Source organism: Ceratotherium simum, chromosome 30 (genome assembly GCF_057802395.1).
Source record: "Ceratotherium simum simum isolate JZ-2026a chromosome 30, ASM5780239v1, whole genome shotgun sequence".
Classification (NCBI taxonomy): Eukaryota; Metazoa; Chordata; class Mammalia; order Perissodactyla; family Rhinocerotidae; genus Ceratotherium; species Ceratotherium simum.
In genome coordinates, this window is record NC_141929.1 from 945,838 (window position 1) to 967,103 (window position 21,266).

The window sequence follows — 21,266 nt, forward strand, 5'->3', positions numbered from 1 at the left end:
TCTCATGGCCTTGGATGAACCTAGATTCCATGGCCACACCTGGGACAGAGCGTCATCCAGATTCCCTGGGATGCAGGGTTGTCACCAGCACAGACTGCCGTTTTCATGAAATGTCCCAAAACAGTGAAAAAGAAGACTTAAAAATGGGATATAATGTCATAGTTATGAAATGAGACAGCCCACATGGTCCTACTCTCTGCAGTGTGGAGACTGTCCATGGAAATGGGCATTTTTGTTGTATTCATGTAGGAATCCTAATGCCTATTTTCTGACCAAGTTTTTGATCCCTCTGAGCCTGCTCTTCTGTGTTGCAGCATATTCAGGAGGCCCTACTACCTGTCTCACTTTCTCCCTGCCCTGCTCACACCTCGAGTGGTCAGTATGCACCTTCACAAACTTGGGACCGAGTTGACAGAGACCAAGGATGTTGCTGTCTGGCGTCTCACTTGAACCCCGTCTCTCCTCTCATAGCTCCCAAGAGTCCCCGATACCCGAGTGGCTTTTATCGAGTCCCTGAAGAGGTATGCAAGGACATTTCTGTTTCTAGTGGGGTTTCTGACAATGCAAAGAATTGTGGTTCTTTTGTAGAGAAATGTGTTTTATCATGTGTGTCTTATTTATAAACTGTTGGCTCAAAGTTAGTTAAGATTTTAAAAAGAAAATTTCTTTGATTCTGAATATCTCCAGTTAGCATCATTTTTCAATGAACTTCTAGGATGATTGGTCTGGGAATTACAATAGTTTTATTGGTACATAATCATTGTGAAAGGAGGAGAATTTAAGCAAAGAAAGAGAGGAAAAGAGAGACATGGGAAAGCCTCACGCTCAGAAGACTCAGAGACTCTTGTGTAGAAGTGGATCTCAGCCCCAGCCCCATCCAGGGCCTCCAGGAGCAGGGAGTTGGTTGGTTTCCCGAAGGGCATCCTTCTTGGGAGAAACAGAAAACTGTAATCCTGTTTTCCGGAGAAGCTGTTATAAAGTGATAGGACCTATAAGGAGATTGAAAAAAGAAAGCCTAGAAAGTAAAAATATATTTTTTCGTCTTACAATAAGACCATTCTCTGGGATCCTTATTTATTTTTGATATAAAATATTCCAAAAGTACAGAGACCAACTAAGAAAACACCCATATGCCCCACCCACATTAATATTTTGCTGTCTTTCCTTTTTTTGTTGTTCAAAATAAAATAGTTCAGGGCCGGCCCCGTGGCTTAGCGGTTAAGTGCGTGCGCTCCGCTGCCGGCGGCCCGGGTTCGGATCCCGGGTGCGCACCGAGGCACCGCTCCTCCAACCATGCTGAGGCCGCGTCCCACATGCAGCAACTGGAAGGATGTGCAGCTATGACAGACAACTATGTACTGGGGCTTTGGGGGAAAAATAAATAAATAAAATCTTTAAAAAATAAAATAAAATAAAATAAAATAAAATAAAATAAAATAAAATAGTTCAGATCAGATGAAGCCTCTCAGTCTAGCTCTCTGACCCCCTCCTGTTTTTTCCTCTCCAAGGCAGCCATTGTCCTGAAGTCGGTGTCTAATTTTTCCTCTATTTTTTATTCTTTTGTTATATTTATTTATAGTTATAAATTATGTATGTATACACACATCACACAGTATGGTTTTGTGTTTTTAAAGTGGAGTCAATACAGTGTGTGTCATTTTGCCATTTGCGTTTTCACTCACCCTGGTGGTCTGTTGGTTTACCTGCCGTGTACGACTCTGCTGTATGGCTGTGGATGGCTGTGTTGCAGACTACAGAATAGATACAGTAGGACTACGTGACTGCAGGCACTGATTTATTCTTCCCCTGTAATTGGGCTCTTACCAGAGTTCTGATTTATGCTCTTTTAACCGTGCTTCAGTGAACATCCTTGGCATATCTCCATGAAACTTAGAATTTTGAGTGGAATTTCACTGATTTTACACATTAATCTGAGGATAGTTGATTCCGAGTTTTTCCTTCCATGAACGTAGCATATCGTTATTTATTCAAGTCTTTTCATAGTGTTTTGTGATTTTTCTTTGTAAAGATCTTGTAAATGTTTTGTTAGATTTATTACTAGGTACCTAGATTTTGTTGCTGTTGTGAACAGTGTATTGTTTTCTGTTGAGTTTTCTCATTGGTTGTATACTCTTATATCCAATAACTGCTGAACTGACTTCTCATTGTTGGTCAGTAGATTTTCTAGGTAGATAATCATGTTGTTAGCAGAACACAGTTTGTCTCTTCCTTCCAGTTTTTATACCTCTTAATTTTTGTTTTGTTGTATTGGCTAGGACTTTTAGTATAATACGGAATTGCAGGAGTAATAAACTGGCATCTTATCTTGTTCCTGACTAAAATAGGGATACTTCTAAAGTTTTACCATTAATTATATTTGCTCGTTTTATGTATATATACATTCTCTTTCCCATATTAAGAAAGTTCCCTCTATGTGAATTTTCGAAGGACATTTAGCGTGAATGATTGCTTTTTCTGCATCTCTTGAGATGACCATGCTGTTCTCCTGTACTCTGTCATGGGATAGATTACACTGATGGATTCTTTTCCACTGTCCTTGTGTTCCTAGAGTATCCCCTACTTGGTAATGATTTTATTTTATAAACTGCTGAATTTGGTTTACTGATATTTATCTAGGATTTTTGCATCTGTGTCTCTAATTCTCTCGTACTCATTTGGCTGCTTTGGCATCAAGGTTTCGGTCCCTTGTGAAATGAGTTGGGTAGCCTTCCCTCTTTCTTGTCCTCTGAAGAGTTTGTGCAACACAGGGATTGTGTATACTTAAGGTTTGGTAGAACTCAGCTGTGAAATCACATGTTCCTAGTGTCTTTTGTGGAGGCAGAGTTGGCTACTGACTCAGTTTCTTGAATGGTTATTGGTTTAGTCTGGATTTTTATTCCTCTTGAGTAGTTATTATATTTCTAGAAAATTGTCCATTTCATCTAAGTTTTCAGATTTATTGACATAGCATTGTTCATCCTATTCTGTTGTGACTTTAAAAAAATCTGTCTACCTCATCTATACTTTTCATTCCTTTTTTTTTCATTCCTGGTAGTGTCAATTTCACCTTGTTTCCTTTGGTTCACTTGGTAAAGGTTTGTCTGGTTTATTAATTTTATTACATAACCACTGTTTGGCCTCCTCCTGGTTTTTTTAATCTTCTATTCATTAATTTTAGATTTTAACTTTATTTCCTTCTTTTTATTTGAGGTTACTCTCTTGTTCTTTTTATTTCTTAAACTGATTGTTTAACCTCCTACCTTATAGACGTTTCGACGTATAGTTCTTACATTGTCATTCTGTGTTAAATATTCTACCATTTTTGTTATGATTTTCTTGTAATTTGGAAGTTTGCTATCAGTGAATTTTAAAATTTTCCAAACATATAGGTGTTTGTCCCTGAGGTTTTATTGTTGATTTCTAATTTAATTATTTAATTATGTTATTATTATTATTATTTTTGGTGAGAAAGGTTAGCCTTGAACTAACATCTGTTGCCAATCTCTTCTTTTTGCTGAGCAAGATTGCCCCGGGCTAACGTCTGTGCCCATCTTCCTTTACTTTATATGTGGGACGCTGCCACAGCATGGCTTGATAAGCAGTGTGTGTGTCCGCGCCAAGGATCCAAACCGGCGAAACCCGGGCCGCCGAAGAGGAGGATGAGAACTTAACCACTACATCACTGGGCCGGCCCCTAATTACATTATTTTTAAAGAACATGATTTGGTTTTTACAGGTTTTTTTGTATTTATTGTGATTTACCTTTAGTGCATGCTCAGCGTTTGCAAGAATTCCAGGCATCGTTGAAAACAGTGCAGACCCTTTGATTTGGGGTGCAGAGTCTGTCTGTTACCTGTGCTTGTTCTCAAGTTTTCTGTGTCCTGACCAGCTGTCTGTCCCTGGTTTATCTGTTATTGTGGAGGAGGTAGTGCCTTTGTCTGTTTCTCCTTGTAATTCTGTCAGATTTATCTTTATGAATTTTGAAGGCTGCCTTGTTAGTTGCAAACAGATTCATGATTGTTAAAATATAGCCTTCAAAATACAGTCTTCTTGCTGGATATTGTTTTATTCATTATTATATAATGCCTCTATTAGGCCTTTTACCTTAATTTCTATTTCATCTGATATTTTTTTTGTTTTTTTTAAAATTTTATTTATTTATTTTTTTCCCCCAAAGCCCCAGTAGATAGTTGTACATCATAGTTGCACATCCTTCTAGTTGCTGTATGTGGGACGCGGCCTCAGCATGGCCGGACAAGCGGTGCGTCGGTGCACGCCCGGGATCCGAACCTGGGCTGCCAGCAGCAGAGCACACACACTTAACCGCTAAGCCACGGGGCCGGCCCGATTTCATCTGATATTAATGCCAGCTTGTATGTGTGTGTGTGTGTCGTATTTGCATGGTATAGCTTCTTCATTTCTTGACATATTTATTTCTAGTCTTTAAAAATAAATTTTTTTGAAGTTAAATATGGATGTAGATTAAAGAGTCAGATAGTTCCATAAAGTTTATTAAAAGAAACAGCCATCGCCCACCCCTCTCTGCCGCTTCTTTCTCTCTGGAGGCAACAGTTTTCAACTCTTAACTGATTTTTTGATATTTCTCTCCAAATCTGTAAATAACATTCTTGTTTTGCTAATTAACACTTTTTCTGTTTTCGGCAATATCATTTGGCTTTCCACTATGGAGAATAAAGACCTAGCTTTCTTTCCTCCACCAACACACATAGCTGTCCTTCATATAATAGTTTTTAAAAGCTCAATATTTACTGTTTGTTTTTTAAGGCTATATAAACACGATTCAGAGTTGACCATTATGAATCTTCTTTTCTTTTTGTATTCTCTGGAGTTCATAATTACCTTTGCTTTATCTTAGTTTTCCTTGTACATATCATGATTCAACTGCAAATTCTGCCAGTTGTCTAAATGTCATCTCATTCAGAATCATCAAGTATTCCAACAGTTACATCTTAGAGAAATCTCTTCTAGAGCTTTCTAACCTGCTGTGATCTGAATTGTTAGTTTTTTATGTCTAAACACAGATGTCATCTTAGTGTCTGCCTTCGACATCACTTGGGAATGTCTTTTGCTCTAGTTGTGCCGAATCTTCTCTCTTCTGTGTCCTAGATCATCCTCTTTCTTGATTTACTCTTTTGTTTTGGTGGAGCACATCCTATTGAAACTTCTTAAGAAAGGATGGATGCAGGGTAAATTTTTTTTTTTGACACTTATTCAGCCCTTACATTTGCTGGATAGTTTGCTGGGTATAGAAACCTAGGTTGGCAATTTTTTTTCCCATTTTTTTTTTTGTTGATGTCATAATAGTTTATAACATTGTGAAATTTTAGTCGTACATTATTGTTTTTCAGTCACCATATAAATGCCTCCCTTCACCCCTGTGCCGACCCCCCAACCCCCTTCCCCCTGGTAACTACCAAACTGTTCTCTCTGTCCATGCGTTAGTTTATCTTCCATGTATGAGTGAAATCATGTGGTGTTTGTCTTTCTGTCTGGTTTATTTCACTTAACATAATACCCTCCAGGTCCATCCATGTTGTTGCAAATGGGATGATTTTGTCTTTTTTTATGGCTGAGTAGTATTCCATGGTATCTATATACCACATCTTCTTTATCCAGTCATCAGTCGAGGGATACTTGGGTTGCTTCCACTTCTTGGCTATAGTGAATAATGCTGCAGTGAACATAGGGGTGCATAGGCCTCTTTGGATTGTTCATTTCAGGTTCTTTGGGTAAATACTCAGTAGTGGGATAGCTGGATCATAAAGTATTTCTATTTTTAATTTTTTGAGGAATCTCCATACTGTTTTCCAGAGAGGCTGCACCAGTTTGCATTCCCACCAGCAGTGAATTAAGGTTCACGTTTCTCCACAACCTCTCCAACATGTGTTGTTTTTTGTCTTGGTGATTATAGCCATTCTAATGGGTGTAAGGTGATATCTTAGTGTAGTTTTGATTTGCCTTTCCCTTATGATTAGTGTTGTTGAACATCTTTTCATATGCCCATTGGCCATCTGTATATCTTCCTTGGAAAAATGTCTATTCATATCCTCTGCCCATATTTTGATTGGGTTGTTTGTTTTTTGGTTTTGAGTTGTGTGAATTCTTTATATATTATGGAGATTAGCCCCTTGTCAGATATATGATTTGCAAATATTTTCTCGTAGCTGGTGGGTTGTCTTTTCATTTTGATCCTGGTTTAAAGAGCCTTGCAGAAGCTCTTTAGTCTGATGAAGTCCCACTTGTTTATTTTTTCTTTTGTTTCCTTTGTCCGAGTAGACATGGAATTCGAAAAGATCCCTCTATGACCAATGTCAGAGAGTGTACTGCCTGTGTTTTCTTCCAGAAGTTTTATAGTTCCAGGTCTTAACCTTCAAGTCTTTGATCCATTTTGAGTTAATTTTTGTGTATGGTGAAAGAAAATACTCTACTTTCGTTCTTTTGCACATGGCTGTCCAGTTTTCCCAGCACCATTTATTGAAGAGACTTTCCTTGTTCCACTGTATGTTCTTAGCTCCTTTGTCAAAGATTAGCTATCGGTTGATGTGAGGTTTTATTTCTGGGCTTTCAGTTCTGTTCCATTGATCTGTGTGTTTGTTTTTGTACCAGTACCACGCTGTTTTAATTATTATAGCTTTGTAGTATATTTTGAAGTCAGGGATTGTGATGCCTCCAGCTATGTTGTTTTTTCTCAGGATTACTTTAGCTATTCAGGGTCTTTTGTTGCCCCATATGCATTTTAGTATTCTTTGTTCTATTTGCGTGAAGAATGTCATTGGGATTCTGATTGGGATTGCATTGAATCTGTAGATTGCTTTAGGTAGTATGGACATTTTAACTGTTTATTCTTCCAATCCATGTGCATGAGATATGTTTCCGTTTCTTTATGTCATCATTGATTTCTTTCAATAATGTCTTATAGTTTTCATTGTATAGGTCTTTCACCTCTTTGGTTAAATTTATTCCTAGATATTTTATTCTTCTTGTTGTGATTATAAATGGGATTGTCTTCTTGAGTTCTCTTTCTCTTAGTTCATTATTAGAGTATAGAAATGCAATTGATTTTTCTAAGTCGATTTTGTATGCTGCAACTTTGCCGTGGGTTGTTGATTATTTCTAATAGTTTTCCGATGGATTCTTTAGGGTTTCTATATATAAAATCGTGTTGTCTGCATCAGTGAGAGTTTCACTTCTTCATTGCCTGTGTGGATTCCTTTCATTCCTTTTTCTTGCCTGATTGCTCTGGCCAAAATCTCCAGTACTATGTTGAATAAGAGTGGCGAGAGTGGGCACCCTTGTCTTGTTCCTGTTCTCAGAAGGATGGCTTTCAGTTTTTCCCCATTGAGTATGATGTTGGCTGTGGATTTGTCATAGATGGCCTTTATTATGTTGAGGTACTTTCCTTTTATACCCATTTTGTTGAGAGTTTTTATCATAAATGGACGTTGGATCTTATCAAATGCTTTCTCTGCATCTAGAGATGATCATGTGGTTTTTATTCCTCATTCTGTTAATGTGGTGTATCACATTGATTGATTTGCAGATGCTGAACCATCCCTGTGTCCCAGGTATAAATCCCTCTTGATCATAGTGTATGATCTTTTTAATGTATTGCTGTATTCGGTTTGATATTTTGTTGAGGATTTTTGCATCTATGTTCATTAGCGATATTGGCCTATAATTTTCCTTCTTTGTATTGTTCTTGTCTGGCTTTGGTATCAGGGTGATGTTGGCCTCGTAGAATGTGTTGGGAAGTGTTCCGTCTTCCTCTATTTTTTGGAATAGTTTGAGAAGGATAGGTATTAAATTTTCTTTGAATGTTTGGTAGAAGTCTCCAGAGTAGCTGTCTGGTCCTGGAGTTTTATTTTTTGGGAGGTGTTTGATTACTGTTTCAATTGCTTTACTTGTGATTGGTCTATTCAGATTCCCTATTTCTTCTTGATTCAGTTTTGGGAGGTTGTATGAGTCTAAGAATTTATCCATTTCTTCTCGTTGTCCAATTTGTTGGCATATAGTTTTTCATAGTATTCTCTCATAATCCTTTGTATTTCTGTGGTATCTGTTGTAATTTCTCTTTCATTTCTAATTTTATTTATTTGAACCTTCTCTCTTTTTTTCTTGGTGAGTCTGGCTAAGGGTTTGTCAATTTTGTTTATCTTCTCAAAGAACCAGCTCTTTGTTTCATTGTTCCTTTCTACGGTTTTTGGGTTTCGATTTCGTTTATTTCTGCTCTGATTTTTGTTATTTCCCTCCTTCTGCTGACGTTGGGCTTTGTTTGTTTTTCTTTTTCTAATTCTGTTAGGTGTCGTTTTTATTTCTCCTGGGGTGCTCCCTTGATGAAGGCACGCCCCCAGCAGTTCAGTCCCCTCTGTATGGGAATTTCCCACAGGTTGTGAGAAAACTTGGAGAGCAACTATTTTCGTGTGGAGGGCTGCCCCTCCCCACTGTGTCTCTGAGGGCCGCTTAGTCCCGGAGGTGAGGGGCTTTGTCTTTTGCCTGCCTGATCCCAGGGGCTTCTTGTTCTTCCCTCGCTTCTAGCTTGATGAAGACACTTGCAACAGTTCAGTCCCCTCCATATGGGACTTTCCCACAGGCTGTGAGAAAACTTGGAGAGCGACGGTTTTCCCAAGGAGGGCTGCCCCTCGCCACTGCCGCCCCCCGCAACCCCCAGAGAGCCACATGGTCCTGGTCCCAGGGTCGCTGTTGTTGGGGAACGAGAGGAGTTCTCCTTACCTCCTTATACATCCTCCAGGGGGTCCAGCACCTCTACCTTCAGATGAAAGGCTGTGTGGGTCTCTCAGACGTCTTTGGTGTTGTGTGAACGTCCTCTGTTGGTGTGTGAGTGTCCTTTTTGTTGTATCTTAGTCGGGGAGAGTCTAAGGGGGAAAGGTCACTCCACCATGATGCTGACATCACTCTTAGACATTTTTTTACCTCCAGTTTAGTTTTTGAAAGTATTGCTCCATTGATTTCTAGCTTCCACTGTTGCTGTTGGGATGTTAGAAACTGTTATAATTTCTGATTCTTTGCATGTGGCCTGTGTTTTCTCTCTGGAGGCTTGTGGTGTCTTCTTTGTTCCCTGTGTTCTGACATTTTACAGTGATGTGTTTTGGTGTGGGTCTAATGTCATTTCTTGGCTGGGCACATAGTGAGCCTTTAAATCTGGAAATTCATGTCCTTCAGTACTAAGAAATTTTCTCAGATATTTTAAAACCTTATGTTTTGAAAAATCTAAGACAGAAAGGTAGAGAGAATCGTATCTACCACCGAGCTTTAATAGTTACCAACAATGGCCAATCTTTTTTTTTTTTCTTCTGTGAGGATGATCAGCCCTGAGCTGGCATCCGATGCCAATCCTCCTCTTTTTTTGCTGAGGAAGATTGGCCCTGAGCTAACATCTGTGCCCATCTTCCTCTACTTTATGTGGGACGCTACCACAGCATGGCTTGACAAGCAGTGCATCAGTACATGTCTGGGATCCGAACCTGCAAACCCTGGGCTGCTGAAGCGGAGGGCATGCACTGAACCACTTGCACCACTGAGCGGCCCCACAATGGCCAATCTTGTTTCATCTGTAGCCCCAAATTCACCCACCCACTCATCTACTCGCTATTCTGGATTGTTTTGAAGCAAATCCCAGACACTGATTATTTCATCCTGGCTTATGTCATTGCAGATCTCTTTCCCACTGTGTTCTTTTTTTTTTTTTTTTTTGTGAGGAAGATCAGCCCTGTGCTAACATCTGCCAATCCTCCTCTTTTTTTGCTAAGGAAGACTGGCCCTGGGCTAACATCCGTGCCCATCTTCCTCCACTTTATATGGGATGCTGCCTCAGTATGGCCTGCCAAGCGGTGTGTCGGTGCGTGCCCAGGATCCGAACCGGCGAACCCCCGGCCGCCGTAGTGTAGTGCGTGCACTTAACCGCCTGCACCACCGGGCCAGCCCCACCACTATGTTCTTCTTCTTGGAACTCCTGTATTGCAGATGTTAGGCCCCCGGGATTGTCTTCTGATTTTTCTCTTCTTCTTCTGTTGTATTTCGCATATCTGGTTTTTTCTCTCCTCTGGAAGATTTCAAGTTTACCTGCCCATCCTTTCACTGAATGTTATGTTTCTGCCATCAGATGTTCCTTTTTATGGCAATCTATTCTTATTTCCTACCTGCAGTGTTTTGTCTGGCCTCTCTGCGGATGTTAATAATAGTGATGTCTGAAGTTTTCTTTTGTGTGAATTTCTCCATTTCCTTGAATTTGTTCTTTGTTTTTATTTGCATTGGTTTCTATTTCTTAAGCTAAAGGCTTTCCAGTCCCCAGGGCAATAGGTAGTTCTCCTCAATTCCTAGTCTCCAGGCCACGGTCCCTGCCTCACTTCGCTCCCCGTAGTGAGGCTCAGTCTGGAGTGCAGCTGTGTCTTGTTCTTCTGTTTGTGTTGTCATCACAGTTTGCAGCACCGTCGGGTGGGTGCCCTCCCGCCTCACTGCTCACGCAGAGGCTTCATGTCCTGCAGGCCGTGCCTAGGCTGCTGCTCATGGCTCCTGTTCCTCTGAAGGTGACTCCATGGTCTTGTCCTTGGACTTGTCACTGTGCCTTGAGAAAGTGCCAGCTGGGGATCTGTGCCCTGCAAACGCCCCATGTCCTTATCACAGGACTTCATTCTATAATTCTGTGTATTTTTAATGACATTAATTGGGTATTTTTCTGAGTATTATTCATTAAAATTAAAATAAGCTCACTTTTAAAATTTGAAAATTACCGAAATTTAAATGAGAGAAGTAAAAATCATTTATAATCTTTCTACCCAGTGAAAATCACTGTTGGCAGATGTGTGTATATGACACACTATGAAACACTATGGACCGTTTAAATCCATATATATATAACTTTTTTCTAAAACCATGGTCATACTGTATACAGTGTTGTATAATTTATTCAGATTTACTATGTCACATATTTTTGTTTTATGATAGTTTTTGGAATTGTAAGCTTGAGAATTAGAGTCATAGTTGACTTAATTTTCATATTTTCTTCTGATCCAGAGCAGATAAAATTCCCCCATCTCTGTACTCCACTTACCGCCAAGCCTGCTCCGCTGCCGAAAGGGAGAAGCCAGAAGGTATGGGTAATGGTCACTGAGTCATGAGATGTGCACTCTCCACTTCTCCGATCACAAGGTGTGTCCGTGATGCCTGTCAGTGCTGGTCTGGTTGGGTCATGCTGGATCCGGCCAGAGCTGTGGGTTCAGAGACTGCCCGGTACTGGCACCAGTGTTGGCACCAGGAGGGCCACGTGTGACATGTCAGCTCACAGACTCTTAGCCTGGAGGGCCTGAAAACTCACCTGACAGAGCACTTCCCTGAAGTACTGCATGCAGGACAAAATCTACTTTACTGTTTGTCACCTTTATGTGGCACCCTGAGGTTGTGATGCGGTTTCTGTTTGCCTGTCTTGAATTCGAGCTTTAAATTCAGGTGACCTCTCCTACTCAGCAGCCAGCCTCAAGACCATAGTGTTGGTTCTGAAGCATGTCGTAGTGGATGGTCTGTGGCAGCTTTCTGACTGTTTGGATGCTTGAGTTCTTCTGTAGTGGGTTCTGCTTATCAGGGCAGTGATGGAGACCTGGGTCGTGTCTGAGGGAGCATGCATCAGTGAGGTGGCAGTGCTGGGAGCAGCTGCTGCCCCCCCGCCCCCGACATTCTCCCCGCTAACAAGGCGACAGGGAGAGGGCCTGATTTCTCAGCAGTGTCCCTGGATGAGTGGCAGGAGCAGCGCTGTTGGTGCAGTGCTCCTGTTTGCTGGTTTAAATCCTGTGACATCTGCAGGGCCAGCTAGTCTGAAGGAGGCTATTTCAGCTGACTGCTGTTGTGTTTTCTAGTTCTGTCTGCCAAAACTCCTCCTGTCTACAAGCTTGGATAACTCCTGACAGCCTTGGGGACTCAGAAAACTTGAATGGGTAAAGCATGAGGGCCCAGGTCTCACACTTGTCTGGACCAGTGTTGAAACAGCTTGCGGTTGTGCTGGAGGTGCCGAGGAGGCCTTGCTCCTCCTTACCCAACCCCGTGGTCCTACTTTTGGGGGCTTCTAGAATATTTTCTGGTGCTTCATCTGATAGGGCTTATAAACAGAGGCCTTAGGTTCTGTGATTTCTAGTCTCATTTTGGGGATACTGTGAGCTTGCTGCATACACCTGGTGTCTTCTCCCATGACACCAGAACTGGAATTTGTTTTGCGTTTAAAACGTGTGTGGTGTGTCTTCCTTATTATAATGAAAATGGTGTGTTTGAACAAATATCTTTCTTTTGCAAATGTGTGATTATATCTAGTCTTTTTTAGTGAGTGTTAAATGTGTGTTGAGAACTGGCAATTGTCTGTTATACTCATTCTCAGTCTTTTTTCTTTATGTTTTATTTTTATAACAATGTTACTTAAAAGTTTGAGAAACTGGGAATAAATCATCATCCGTTCATAGTTCTGCTCTCCCCACCCAGCCTCCCTTATTATGCTTCTGGTCTTTGTTCATTATCTACATGCTTTTCATGCTTGTAGCAATGGTGTGCATAGAACCACATTTTTTCTTAAGCTTGTTTATAAACGTTTTAATTTTTGATGGGACAGTTAGTATCCAGCATCAGGGGAGAGGATTTCATTTCCCTCCTTGTACAGTCCTAGTGCCCTTGTCTGCCCTCTACACAGAGAAACCATAGAGACAAGCAGTTCCATATTCAGCGGTGTATGTGTTTCCTATTTGGCCTAATTGTTAAAATTAACCACCCTTCTCTCAGATGCAGCCCCAGGAATGAAGGTGGAACCCGGCTGTGTGGAAGAACCCTTGGAACTGCTCACCATTGCGCTGGGAGAACTCAGGGCTGCAATGACAGACCCTGTGCAGTATGACGGTGAGGACAGGGCTCTCTGCAGTGGGTGTTTCTGGGCTGAGTAGGCGTGTCTGGCCTTGGTCGGAGCTCAGTGGCTGGCCCATTCCCCCGGAGGGATAGTAGCCAGGGCTCTCTGCAGTGGGTGTTTCTGGGCTGAGTAGGCGTGTCTGGCCTTGGTCGGAGCTCAGTGGCTGGCCCATTCCCCCGGAGGGATAGTAGCCAGTGTGTATTCCCACCAACTCAGTGTTTGGTAGTTAAGCCTGACTACGGTGCTGGCAGGTGTTGAGGATGCGGCCTCATTTCAGATGGGATGGGAGACTGGTCACTCAAGTTGGCACAAACCCTTGGTAGAAGATGAATATTCTGCTGTTTGGCATCACAGTGGGACAGGCATGGAGAGGAAGAAAGCTGAGTGACATTACTAGGGTGTGGGGTTTCCTTTCTTACCCTAACTGCCTGAGTAATGGTGACACTCAGCACTGGGCCTCTGTTTCTGTGTGACTGCAGGATGGTGAGTTGTGAGCCTTCGTCTGTGGACTAAGCATGAATAGTTCAGAGCACATTGGGGTGCAGAGTGGTCCATAAAATACTAAGTCTCAGTACTTTCAGATTTTTGTTAGGAAAAATGCAGAGTCTAAAATAAGCCGTATTTTTACCTAGTAACAGTAATAGATTTTTCTTTATTATGAATTCATTTCATTTAAACCAGGACAGAATGTCCCGTGAAAGCCTCCCAGAGGGAATGTTAACAAAACCACTTTAGTTCCACTGCTCACTGATGGGGCTGCAGTACCTCAGCCGTGATGGTTCTGAGGGCTGAGTGTGTGATTGCATAGAGAGTGTGGCCTTTCAGAGCTGTGCTCTTGCAGGGTGTGGTATCTGGGGACCTTGAGGCTTGGCTGGAACCCCAGTACTTCGGCAAGACTGATAAAAGGTCAGGTCAGCCTTGTTTCTAAAAGCAGCAGAGGTTCCGTTTCCAAGTGGCGTGGTCGGCCTGCTTGTCGCCCAACCCTGGCACCCAGAGGCTGTGGCTCTTCACTGTTGGCAGACCGACAGTGGCTGGAACGTAGGGCCTCTGGCAGATGTTAACACTGTGTGGGAGAGTTGACATGTGATTTCGAACAGGGAATATAAATAAATGGTGGAGGTTTGTTATGGTGAAGGAATCCATCAGATATCTAGGAAAAAGGAGAGGCCAGCATCTGTCTCCGCTCTCCGTGTCACATGCACTCGTGCCACATGCTCGTCAGCAGTCTAACCTCGGCCACCTGCAGGATGGGAAAACTGGTTTTCGCTGCCCAGCTGGTGGATGTGGGCAACCCCAGGGTCAGTGAAGAGTGTTGGACCTAAGAGATGGCTGTGGTGGTGGCCAGGGCTGCTGTGGTGAGCCCCTGTTCACCCAGAGCCAGCCTGGTGCTCCTGCCCCGGAGCATCTCCTGGAGGTGCTGTGAGGGCTGGGCGCTAGGTGGCTAACACCACATTTCCCTGCTCATCTAACTGGGTTTCTCCATTTGCAGTTCTGTCTGCTCAGATTGCGGTGATTTCTGAAAGGGTCGGCTCTGTCTTGGGCCTCAGCAAGGACAGTGGCAGCTTTGAGGCATCGAAGATTCAGCTCAGTGTCCTTGCTCCAGAACTGGAGCAGCAGGAACAGAAGGTGAGGGTGGGACACCTAGAAAAGGTACAAAGTGTCGAGTGTTGCTGGGTTGTGCAGAAAGTATCAGATGCCTAGCCCCTGCTAGGTAAACTGTGCGAGGGAAGCAGGACATCCAGGAGCGGGGCAGTCCTCTGTCCCAGGGTTGGCTGGCCCCGCCTGTTTGTGTACAAACTCTTTTTACGTTTTTGAAGAAGAATATGCAGCAGAGACTGTTTGTGGCCCCCTTGGCCCTTTGTAGACAAGGATGGCCGACCGGCTCCCTGCTGTAAATTTCCATGAGTGGAGGTCACGTGAGGACACTTGGCCTGTGCTGTTCCCAGAAATGGGAAGGGGGATGTTTGTACTGAAGTGCATTGTAGTTTCCTTTTGAAGTGTAAGCCAGTTGTGCAGTCTGGTTAGCTCAGCTGTGGCCCTGCCCACGTCAGCATGTGAACAGTACAGCATCAGTACAGCATCAGGCCTGTGCATGCTGCCCTCTCTGGGACACTGCACTCTCAGTGACTATCTCTCCTCTCTCAGGTCGTGGATCTCCTGCTGACGTCTTTTTGTCAGAACCTAATGGCAGCCTCTAGCTTCGCCCCACCGGACAGGTAGAGGCTGGGAAGTTTCACTGGGTGGTTTGGAGCTGTCCCGGGGTGGCCTAGGTACTCTGGGAGGGCCTCCAGCGTGGAGTGGAGCTTCTCCTTGTGTTCCATGATGAGGAGAGTGGCTGTCTGTTCCTGGTCCAGCTCTGACCCCTGGTCCTGCCCTCTGACTTCCTGCTGTACTGGCTGAGGGGGCCCAGGCGGGTGGAGGAGTGGTGCTGACTTTTATCAAGCAGGGACACGCAGAAGTTGTGTATCGCCACATGAGGGGGCCTCGCTGTTTGGGGAACAGCCTGGTTCTTTCTTAGGCCTCCTGTGCCTGACTGCATGTCCACCAGACTCAAGGAAAGGGCCATGCAGGGCCAGAACTGGTCGTTCTTGCTGGTCTCTGTGGCTGTCTCTGCAGGCAGGGCCCCTGGGCTTCCCGCTTCGTGATGACCATGTGTGGACGCACTCTCCTCCCTGCCGTGCTCACCAGGCTCTGCCAGCTGCTCCGTCGCCAGGTAGGGCTGCCGCCTCCCTCCAGCTGGGAAGTGAGCTCTGACTCCTTCCCTCCTGCAGAACCACTTTTCTTTCTCATTTTAGGGCCCGAGCCTGAGTGCCTCACATGTGCTGGGGTTGGCCGCCCTGGCAGTCCACCTTGGCGAGTCCAGATCTGCACTCCCGGAGGTGCACATGGGCCCTCCTGCCCCCGCCAGGGGCCTCTCCATCCCCGAGTTCTTCAACAGCCTCCTGACGTGCGGGACCGCGGAGTCCTCGCTCTTGTGCCTGAAGTGAGCTTTCCTCTTCGTCCCTCAGTCACCTCTCTTCTCTCTCTTGACAAAAGTAACATGTGTTCATCAGATACAATTAGCAAAAATAGACATGCTCCACAGATAATGACTCATTAATATGTTGATGTATATCCTTCCAGAATCTTATTTTGTGTGTATTTATATGTGTGTTTGTTTCTCTGTTTATAAAAATGAGATCATACTGCTTTACCAAACTGCCTTGTAAGACATTAACAGTAGACCATAGACAGCCTTCCACAACATTGAGCGTTCTTTAGGGTCATGGTGGGAGCTGCTTCATTTTGTCTTGGGGGTGCCCAGCAGTTGGTTGGACCCGTCCCTCTAGTTAGGTTCCTGGGTTTCCCTGTGGTGAGCAGCCCTGTGCTGCAGCTCTTTCTCTAGGGTAAATTCCTACACATGGAACTGCCCTGTCCAAAGATAAAGTCATCTTACAGGGTTTTGAAACCAGTCATCCTACAAGTTTGTGCCATTTTACACCCCCACTGTCCACTTACTGCACTGTCTCTGCCCTTCTGTGCAGGGGTAATAGGTAAGTCAACAGCGAGCATGGAGCATATGAGGTGGCAGGTGCTGGGAGAGGTGGGCAGGGCTGTGTCCCGGTGTGCTGAGTGGGCATAGCCCTAGGGAGCCCAGGTGTGGCTTGGGTCTGAAGGGCTTGCTGTGGCTGCCGAGGTGAGTAGAGGGAGGGTCCAAACAGAAGCCAGGAGGCACCCATGGGAGTTGTTGGCTGGGACTGGTGTTGCAGTTGATCGACAGAACTGACAAAAGGCATAAAGAGTGCAATGGAGCAGGGAGAGATGAACACAGAAAGGTCTGTCTTGGACCACTGCCCACTATTTGTCCACAGTGGGAGGCAGCATGGTCCAGCCCCTCCTGGACTTTTGGCAACACTTGACAGGTCCCGTTGGGAGTCAGTCCTATAGGCACCGTGGTCCCCCATTTCTTCCTCGCCACCTTCCTAACTTGTTTGGGCCCTGGTTGGTCTCTGTTCTCACTGGTCTCCTCTTCTCCACACCTCACAGTTGACCACAGCGGGCAAAGGCTGCCCCAGGCTGAGTTTAAAATTGAGCTTGCCTCTCTCTGGTTCTGCAGACTCCTTTTAGGAAGGAAAAGTGAATAATTTGCTAACACTCGGGTGAATGAAAGCCCTTTTTACATAATTACACGAGTAACACTCCCCATCACGTCTCCTGACTATTCCGTTTGTTCTGGCTGTGGCTCTTCACAAGCAGTGAAAGGAAGCCCTTATTTGCACAGAGTCTGAATGTTCATGTGTTTGCCAAGTCTCTGCCTTCAGCATGGACAGAGCTCAGAGCAGACAGGTGTGGCATGGGGCTGTTTCCTGAGAGCTCGGAGGAGCAGGTCCCGCCCAAAGCTGAGGCTGAGGGCTGACCCTCAGGCCGGCTGGTGCAGAGTCCACTCAGTTCACTCTTGAAATTCAAACTTCTTTCATCCCTCATTTTGCGTGGATCACATTTCTACATTATAATTTCTATTTTCTATTTTCAGATTTTGTACAGCGGCAATTTCTTACTCCTTGTGTAAATTTTCTTCCCAGTCACGTGATGTTTTGTACAGCTGTTTATCTCCAGGCCTTATAAAAAAGGTAGGTCTATTAGGAAAGTCTGAGGTCTTTGCTGTCTGAGCATCCTTTATCTCGGTGTGCAGCCTTGTGCTCCATTATTCATCAGGCTTTGTCTCTTGGGAGCTGCCTCAACTATCTGCTTGGACTGAATGCTGCTTTTTCCTTCTGTTCTGAGTTAAAATGAGGGAATGTAAGATGACAGCTACAAATGTCCCTCCTTTTTTTAGGAGAAACAGATACTGGTATTTATAAAACAGGGAAATTAGAAGGTACATATTCATAAAGAGTATCTTTGCATTTAAAGAAGAATTCTGGATTTCCTCTAAAGACTTCCCTCATCTAGTGAATGCTTGTTACATTTATTAGAAGACCAGAGGAATGTAATGATGCATGTTAGAAACCTTAAATGTCAAAAGTGAAGGTGAAGTTATCATGTAAATAAGCATTACTCCTTCTGCAGAGTTTTAAGGAACAACTCTTGTGAAGTTGAAACCTGGTTCTCAGTTCCAAGTTCCCCTTTAGAATCAATTGAGAACCTTTTGCAAGTACACGCCAGGGCCCTGCCTGACAAGTTAAGTCAGCATTGGGAGCAGCCTGGGGTCCGAGGCACACACGTGCTCTGCAGTCGTTTGCATTGAGGAGCTTAGTCCTAGGTGCCCAAATTTTCAAGCATGGAATGAAGATTAGGAGGAGTGACCCAAGCAAGGAAGTCCCCTATCCCACTTTCTAGTTCTGAGCCAGGTGTGCCCTGTGCTCCCCTCCATCGTCCCCTTGAGCAGCCTGCAGCTTGAATGTGTTTTGCTTATGCAGTTGGTAAACTTTTTAGTGAAAACACCAGTTCTGGCAAAAGTCTGGGAAGACAGCTGTTTGCTGCTGCAGGACTAGACCAGTGCCTTCCTGTGAAGGATAGTTAGGCCCAGTGATTCTGCTTCGAGGCAGTTAGCCCAAGGAGATAATCAGATGTGCCAAAATTTATGTACAGGCTCTTTACTGAAATGCCGTCTATAACTGTGAACACAGGGTGCCCAGGGGCCCCACAAGGGGTTGGTGAGGCCACTGCAGGGTCTCCACGCTGCCCTGCTGTGCGTAGCCAGGTCACTTGCGTATTTTCTCAACCTCTTACAGCAAACACATCACTGTCTCTTTCAGTTTCAGTTCATGGTGTTCAGATTGTTCTCCGAAGCCCGGGACCCTCTGTCTCAGGAGGACACAGCTGGCCATCCCTCGAAGCCCTGGTGCCTGCCCTCTGCAGACTGGCAGCAAGTCGCCCTCTATCTGTGGAAACAGAGAACCTTCCAGGAGCTGTTGAAGGAGGAACAATTTCATGTAGGTCCCACGTCCCTTCCCTGCTTCTCACCTCGTCTTAGCTTACAGGAGTCTGGGGGTGTGGATTCGGGCTCCTGAGGACGTTGTAGGCAGGCGGGTGGGCCTGAGCTGGTGATTCCGGAACAGCACACATGTGACTTTGATTGAAATTGTTATTGGGATCATTGTAGGTTCACACATAGTTGTAAGAAATGAGACAGAAAGATCCTATATAATCTTTCCCCAGTTTCTTCCAGTAGTAACATTTTGTGTTAAATTTTAAGGGTAAATAAACACGTATTTTAAACATATCTGCCAGGCTCCGATTTTGGGCTAGGCTTTTCCGAGCGCAGCCACTGGGAGCCGTGGCCTGTTCCAGCCAACATGCCTATGTTCCTAGTCTTTGCTACATTTTCATAACTTTTCATTTATTTCTTAGATGTTTGCCTGCTTGTTTTGGCCTTTAGATTAAAAAATTCTCAACTGTTTTATTATATATTTCAATTCTTTTGTTGTTAAGTATATCAGTTATTAGTGGTTAAGATTTGCTGTTCTCACTGCCAAGGTCCAATTCGTTTCCCATCAGGGAAACCATACCACCCATTTATTGGTTGTCATACTGTGGTGGCTGCATGTGGCTGTGATGCTGAAAGCCCTGCCACTGGTATTTCAAATACCAGCAGGATCACCCATCAGTGGAGCTTCCAAACTAAGACAGACTAGGACGGGGAGGACCTGGCCACCCACTTCTGAAAAAACTGGCCCTGAAAACCCCATGAATAGCAGTGGAGCATTGTCTGATAGAGCGCAAGAAGGTGAGAGGATGGCGTGAAAGACCGGGCAGGGTTCCACTTTGCTGTACACAGGGGTGCTAGGAGTCAGAATCCACTCCATGCCACTGACAACGACACGTGTCAGTTAAAGACAGTCTGTATTTAACATACGGAGTAATGATGCAGAAACAACTGTGCCCACCGGCAGTACCTCACCTGCACCCCAGAGGGCCGCTGTCCCATCTCTGGGTGATCGTGGCTTTGCTCCTCCTGGTTTGACCACATGGATGTCACTTGGGTTTGGCCTTTACAAAAATGGAAGCATGCTGTGTTTGTGTTTCTGTGATGTGCTTTTTTACATTCAAATGTGAGGTTTTGAGATTAGTCTGTGTTGATGCATGGAATTGGCCAAGAATTGTAAAACCAGAAATGTGCGGGGCCGGCCCAGTGGCGTAGTGGTTAAGTTCCGCGTGCTCCGCTTGGATGGCCGGGATTCTTGGGTTCAGATCCCAGGTGTGGACCTACACCACTCATCAAGCCATGCTGTGGCGATGACCCACATACAAAATAGAGGAAGATGGGAACAGATGTTAGCACAGGGCCAATCTTCCTCAAGCAAAAAGGGGAAGACTGGCAACAGATGTTAGCTCAGGGCCAATCTTCTGCAAACAAAAAAAAAAACAAAACAAGAAATATGCTACCATGACTATTTGAAGCATGTTACTATATCAAGTTTATTCTATGGTTATTTGCCCAACTCAAGTGAACTAGGAAGTGATTTCTTTCCTGGTGCTGCTGTGCAGTAACCTGAGAGGTTTGTAGCAGGTTTGCAGATGCCATGGGTTAACTGTTCAAAACCAGGCAGTATGCTGGAGAATTCAGTTTAAAAGTACCAGTTAGAACAGTTTTGGTTAGCTTCACATTCAGAGTTAAATTAAGCAATATGTCAGTTCTTCATCAGGGCTTGGTGCCAACATCTCAGTCTAACAGTGGGAAATGGTGTGAGAACAGAGATTGTTCTGACATAAGCGCAGGTGCCTTCCTGTGAGCCTCTTTTGGCTGCGATGTCAGCATAACACAGGGCACAGGTCTCTCCTGGTGGGAGGAAATGGTGCTTTTATAGACCCAACCTGTGGTTTCTGGCTCCATCCTCGCTGTGGAATCCAATTGGTCCTTTTCTCTCAGTTAACTTACAGAAACTGGTTACAGCTGGAACTAGAAATTCAACCTGAAGTTGATTCTCTTTCAGATACAGAAAGGTAAGTGTTTAAAGGGATCTGCCCTTTAAAGTGTTATGTGGTTTTCTATATTGTCTTAAAGTTAAAGTTTTGTCGTTATATCCTCAATTTAATGTTCAGTTTAACATATAACCTGTGAGCACAACTTCATTCATTCATTCCTGTATTCAAGAAACATTGAGTTCCTACTGTTTGCCAGACACTTCTAGAATGTTCTAGAAGCTGGGGATGCAGAGTGATGAGACGTGCATATAGGGGTGCCAAGGCACACAGGGCTCCCCACTTTCACTTCCGCCCCTGACACCCCTGACTGGGCCCTCTTGCCAAGAAACCATATGCATAGAACTGTACACCTGTGTGGGCAGTTAGAATGGATTAGAGGGAGGGACGAGTGCTCTGAAGATACCAGACAGGGCTGTGAGAGCGAGTGCCCAGGGAGGGGGCA

General features: G+C 44.3%; 1 protein-coding gene across 14 annotated transcripts in view; it reads left to right on the forward strand.

The window, feature by feature from the left end:
• The window catches only part of FANCA (FA complementation group A), a 61,464-nt gene that overhangs the window by 24,067 nt on the left and 16,131 nt on the right, over positions 1-21,266 (forward strand). For all 14 annotated transcript variants that reach the window (XR_015549089.1, XR_015549087.1, XR_015549088.1 and 11 more), the window contains 11 exons: positions 315-375; positions 472-521; positions 11,053-11,129; positions 12,796-12,909; positions 14,406-14,542; positions 15,062-15,132; positions 15,533-15,629; positions 15,712-15,899; positions 17,430-17,526; positions 18,655-18,831; positions 20,769-20,842. Coding sequence is in view for 8 of the 14 variants with exons in the window: in XM_087419703.1 (XP_087275829.1) it covers positions 315-375; positions 472-521; positions 11,053-11,129; positions 12,796-12,909; positions 14,406-14,542; positions 15,062-15,132; positions 15,533-15,629; positions 15,712-15,899; positions 17,430-17,526; positions 18,655-18,831; positions 20,769-20,842 (1,143 nt within the window). In the remaining 6 variants the exon portion in view is untranslated. The remainder of the gene's footprint in view (positions 1-314; positions 376-471; positions 522-11,052; positions 11,130-12,795; positions 12,910-14,405; positions 14,543-15,061; positions 15,133-15,532; positions 15,630-15,711; positions 15,900-17,429; positions 17,527-18,654; positions 18,832-20,768; positions 20,843-21,266) is intronic.